Source organism: Mauremys mutica, chromosome 1, assembly GCF_020497125.1.
Source record: "Mauremys mutica isolate MM-2020 ecotype Southern chromosome 1, ASM2049712v1, whole genome shotgun sequence".
In the NCBI taxonomy this organism is placed as follows: domain Eukaryota; kingdom Metazoa; phylum Chordata; order Testudines; family Geoemydidae; genus Mauremys; species Mauremys mutica.
In genome coordinates, this window is record NC_059072.1 from 79,377,589 (window position 1) to 79,383,588 (window position 6,000).

Below are 6,000 nucleotides of genomic sequence, written 5' to 3' on the forward strand. Positions count from 1 at the left end.
TGATTTGGGGAGATTGTTTATTCTTCATAACATACTAAAGTTTTGCTTAATATTACAGAACACCAACAAACAACTTAATTTATTTATTGTGGATTTAAGTTTTGAGCGGTTTTGTTTAAGAATAGGAAAAAAATCTGTCAGTTTACATTTGAAAAGAAGATACAGTTTGGTTGGTTGTAGTCAAATATCATAGTTCAATCCCAGTTTATGAACTTCTGCTACTGGTAATTTGCCTCCAAGCTTGTTCTACGTTGTAACTTCGTATATCAGTATAAACCATCCTGCTTTAAAGAATGCTTATTCACAACATTCTTTTCATATCCTCTGGGGTTGGGGCCCCAAACTGCAGCCTGTTCAAATGGACAGTACAGCAAGCTCTGCCCTAAATTCCTGTGTCTGCAGTGCTGCCTTTTTAAAGCCTCCTGAATAGGTCTTCTTTTGATACGAAATCCAATTATCTGATTGTTTAAAGTTTTCTTTACTCCCATACCAGAGCCCTTAAATTTAGGGAAACAAACTGTTAACTTTTTATTATAAAATAGATGTGTGTGTTTCTTTGACATGAAAGTTAAACAGAAATTTGGTTCCTCAACAGAGGTGAATTACTTTTAAAAATGAATAAGCCTGTGAAAGCAAAGGAGGCTTATCTTAGAGCCCTGGAACTGGACAGAACCAATGCAGACCTGTGGTACAACTTGGCAATTGTTTACATTGAACTAAAAGATCCAACAGAAGCCCTGAAGAACTTCAACCAGGCATTAGAACTTAATCCTAAACATAAACTGGCGTTGTTCAATTCTGCACTACTCATGCAAGAATCTGGTATGGTTTTTTTGCCTAAAATATTTACTCTATATTTGTATGTACCAGACACACTATGATTAAGCTTCTAATGAATTCTGACCTATCTTTAGAAAAGTCATGTTTTTCTCAAGAACTGCAATAAGAGAAGAAACTATTTCCTCTTATAGTTGCCCCTCTAGGCTTTTCTAGACCTTATGGAACTTCTTTAGTTTTACCAAGGTTTTACTTGTGTGTGTAACCCATCTGATGTATGTGTTTGTTTTTAAGTCTGCATTTATTTTTAAGGTACCTTCTTAAGCATATAGAGCAGGGGTGGTCAAACTTATTGACCTTCTGAGGCACATATGATGATTTTCATAACCTGCACGCCTGCTAGGGCTCAGGGCTTCAGTCGTGTGGGGTTTACCTGCTGGGGCTTTGGGCTTCTGCCCTGCAGCAGGGTGGTGGGGCTTGAGAATTCTGCCCCACGGGAGGTGCCTGCCAAGACTCGGGGCCCCAGCAGGCACACCTGCAGGGCTGAAGTCCTGAGCCCCACCAGAGGCCAGGAGCCCCGAGCTCCCTTCCCCACCAGTCTATTAGGCAGAGAAGGGGGGCACATGGTGAGCTCCCGGAGCTGCACTTTGACTGTAAAAAAGCTGCATGTGACTCATGAGTCACAGTTTGGCCACCCTTGATACAGAGCATACATAAAATCCTTGTCTCTAACCGGTTTCCCAAAATGCTTGTAAATATTGATACGTATTTTACATACGTTTATCTATTCTTCACTGACTATAAAAGTTTCCATTAACTTCAGTGGGCTTTAAAGCTGGCATTAAATAATACCTACTTCTTTCTATATGGTGCCTTGTAATGTCAGTGGCTAATGTAAATGTACATCAGTTTTCACTTACTTTGCTTAATTTCTAGTAGAAGTTTTTGAAAAGTATGGTTAAATTAACCCTATATATGCACGTTGACAGTTAAGATTATATGGCAAATGTAACTAGTTACAAATTTACTTTTTACTGTGGAGAAAAGAAGAGTGAACTGCCTCTAAATAGGCATAGTGTGTATTTTACATAAAGTTGAGCAAAATCCCATACTAAAATATATGTAGTAGAGTATTGTAAAAGGTGCAATGAGCCATTACTTAGTTTTCACCATAACCTGATCAGACTGCAACATTTTTGCAGTGTGTGTTCCAGAATTTTAACAAAAGTCATATCTGGCAAAATTTGAAACACAAAAACTTTAAAAGGTACAAAATAGATTACATGAGCTGTTTGCAATTGTGGAAGATTCTAGGATCTTGAATTTGATATGCTGTTGGAAGATATTTTAGCTTGGCTTTGAGAGTCAGACATGGTGATCTAATTGTCCCTCCCAGTCTTAAAATCTATTCTTTAACAATAAAATGAGGTCTTTCACTCCAATTTCCTTTGCAAGAGCCATTTGTCCAAACTGATCTTTTCTCCTCATTCTATTTGTGCACATCTTCTCAGACTTGTAGAGATCCCATTATTTGGATCTATCATATCAAAACTAAAATTGCTTCTTCAACAGGGAAGAGCAGTATGATATAATTATATCTTTTATAGCCTTCAAAGATATTAAGTAGCATTTGAGACCCCACCATTTCTGCAGCTTTATTTAATGCTAAGCATATATAAAAGAATGTTACATTTTAGTTTAGGGGTTATGCTAACATTTTTCAGAGCTATTCTAAAAGTGTTTGGAAAAATACCTGTAATGTATTTTCTGTCACTTTAGGTGACCCTATGCTTAGACCTGAAGCCAAGAAAAGGCTGTTAAGTTATGTGAAAGAGGAACCACAAGATGCAAATGGCTACTTCAACTTGGGTATGCTGGCGATGGATGACAAAAAAGATGCTGAAGCAGAGTCTTGGATGAAAAAAGCCATAAGGTTACAACCAGGCTTCCGAAGTGCTTTATTTAATTTGGCACTGCTTTATTCTCAGACTGCAAAAGAGCTGATGGCTTTGCCAGTCCTGGAAGAGTTATTGAGATATTACCCTGATCATACCAAAGGTCTGATTTTAAAGGGAGACATCTTAATGAACCAAAAGAAAGATATAAGTGGAGCTAAAAAGTGTTTTGAAAAAATCCTGGAAATGGATCCTAACAATGTACAAGGAAAACATAATCTTTGTGTAGTTTATTTTGAGGAACGAGACTTAATAAAAGCAGAAAAATGTCTTGTTGAGACATTGGTATTAGCACCGCATGAGGAATATATTCAGCGTCATTTAAATATAGTCAGAAGTAAAATTTCATTGCTTGGTGCTGCAGAACAGTCAACATTTCCAGCAGATGGGACTGCAGCTGTGGGAGAAAAAAAAATTCCATTTGAAAACTTGAAAGAGGTAAAAAATGAACAGAAAACCACCCAGACATTGAATAGTAACATTAACAAAGGACAGTCAAATAGCAAGAAACGAACAGAAAAAAATAACACAGACAAAGAGACTAAAAAAAAATCTACAAAAGAAATCAAAGACATTGAAAAAAAAAGAGTTGCTGCTTTGAAAAGACTAGAAGAGATTGAACGTATTTTAAATGGTGAATAGCCATTATCCATGTCACAATAGAGCAGGGGGAGGACATGACTTTTAATTATTGCATAATGTTTGATCAAACTGGAAATTAGACTGGTGCTTTGAAAATGGAACGAATATTGACAGCATATCATTTAACAAGCAAAAGAGGGCTGCATTACAACACACAGAACAATCTATTGAGAAATCCGTAACATTTAATCAAGTTTTTTGAGTTGGGAGTTGAGTATGAGAAGAAAACATGGATCTTCTAATGGTGAAAAATGGCACTCCAACACTAAGATACTGGGGCCAGAGAGACCCCGTAACTGTATTCTCAAGGAAGCATCAAAAAATCTCAGTGGAGAGCTAATGGGGTAACCCAGATACATTGCGGCTTGATTCTATATGATTCTATTTTTATTAACTTTTTCTAAATTTCAGTATGTGTCTGCGATTTAAATCTTTCTAGATCTTCACTATGCAGTAAACTTTTCTTTGCATTACTAATGTTCCAGAGCTTAACAAAGAATAAATACACACACTGTCACCAGTGGTATTTTTAAGATAATTTTTTTTCAGACAATATACTCTGATGAAACAACACTCTAAAATAATAAATGCGACTGTTTTCTGAATATGGGATGATACAATAATGTTTTAATTGTTCTTCATTTACTATAAAAATCATTTGTACCATTTTATCTAACTGATAAATAGAAATCCCGTGGTGCTCTCATGACATTTTACTGTGGTTTTTCCTTTTGAAAAAAATGCATATGCATCTTTCTCTACTACCAGTCATCTAGTTGTAAAACATCATTGTACATCAAACCTTTGGGGGGTTGGTTCATTTGCTCCTGAGTTCACAGGACACTGACAAATGCATCTTTGGTAACTAGTATGCTATTCAGTGGCCCATGGTGTGTTTGTATCAATTGATTCCATGATGTAATAAATTATTCATTATGTATAGTAAACTGGCTTTATTATTTGCAGTCATCAAACAATATTTTAGTCTTGTGACTTTCAATATAAACTAATTATGAAAATGATTTACCTACTCTTTAGGGCAGTGTTACAATAATTAAGCCACTAAGTTCAGCACTGTTTTACATTGGGGGCGGGGGAGATAGCTCAGTGGCTTGAGCATTGGCCTGCTAAACCCAGGGTTGTGAGTTCAATCCTTGAGGGGGCCATTTAGGAATCAGGGGCAAAAATCTGTGTGGGGATTGGTCCCTCCCTTGAGCAGGGGGTTGGATTGGATGACCTTCTAAGGTTCCTTCCAACCCTGATGTTCTATGACATAAGGAAATGTACCTTCCAAGCACCAAACTCCTCTGTTGTTTGATATTTTTGTCACCGAGTAAGCATGATTTTTTTATTAAATATTTATTTTGACTACTGAATTCCTAAAAAGTTTCCACTAACATGTCTTTCACAATGCACAAATGTAATTTCTCACATGAAACATTTTTGTTTGATAATTTCAACAGTTTTTATCCTTGTGGTTATGCATATGTTTTTGTTTAAATATACTGTTGATTACCTAAAATTGCTTATTTGTCTTGCTTTACTGTAGATATGAAACATGAAAAGAATCATGAAAATCACAGTTTAATGCAGAGTCTCCTTATTTATTTCAAATTATATTCACATTAGAGTGAGCTCAACAATCAGATTTTTTAAGAGCTATGAAAACACAGCTAAGTACCATTTCCTGTTTACTTGCATTTTGTTGGTTAGGAGTCCTCCTGTTAGCTTAGTTTCAAGTAGTACAGATCTAACATTTCTGACTTAATTAAAACTGAATCAGAAAAAAAAATCAGTAATTTTACAGGCTGAATTTAAAAAAAAAATCCTAAATAAACATTTAGTTTGGCAAATCATCTCTTGTTTGAAATGAAGGGCTAAAATAACAGATTAATAAAATAAGGAAGGAAAACAATTCAGGAAGAAATTAATATTCACATTTAGATAGTGGACTCTAGATAAGATCACAAAGATGACTCGGAACGCCATCCTTCTGTACATGGTTAAGGGCACTCGGGTGCCTCCACTGCACTGTCTATACCACCATATTCTCCTTCCCCACCCAAAAAGACCTTGTGGAGGCTTCCCCTTGAAGTCCAGGGTTGATGCTATACGGAGATGAGATAGAAGATCAGTGGGTAGGGGTCAAAGTGTACATATCTTCCATCTGGCTCCATGGAAATTTGGTGAAAATGATACTATGGGTTGCATTATCTTTTTTCCACAAATGGTTTTATCTCCCTCCTCCTTGCAATCCCACAGCTAAGGACAGGATCACAGCTCTAACCAAGCCAAGGGAGGGAGCCACCTTCAGTGTACAAATATGGGGCTTCTCTGCAGCTGACCCAGGCTTTCCATGGTTCCTCAGGGATTTTCCAGGCTTGGGAGAGAGAGGTGTGGAAACCTCAGCCTTCTTCCACTATGCTTTCTCCCTGTCCTCATGAGATTTTCCATGGGAAGAGATGATCTGGGCCATGACTGCCTTATTTAGTGTAACTGTAGTGCTCCACATTTACAGCAGGAACAAAGCTTTTATAGGCCAGTTGATGTATAAAATCTAATGTCATGTATATATTTGTTACATGAGAGACTTTTTCTCTAAGCCCTTTAGGAGGAGAGAGGTTCA

At 36.8% G+C, this 6,000-nt stretch overlaps 1 protein-coding gene across 1 annotated transcript in view; it reads left to right on the forward strand.

The window, feature by feature from the left end:
* Window positions 1–4,876, forward strand: part of TMTC3 (transmembrane O-mannosyltransferase targeting cadherins 3) — a 51,624-nt gene extending 46,748 nt beyond the window's left edge. Inside the window, exons 14-15 of the mRNA XM_044984613.1 lie at window positions 596–822; window positions 2,557–4,876. Coding sequence (XP_044840548.1) covers window positions 596–822; window positions 2,557–3,374 — 1,045 coding nt within the window. The 3' untranslated portion in view covers window positions 3,375–4,876. The remainder of the gene's footprint in view (window positions 1–595; window positions 823–2,556) is intronic.
* The last annotated feature ends 1,124 nt before the right edge of the window (window positions 4,877–6,000 follow it).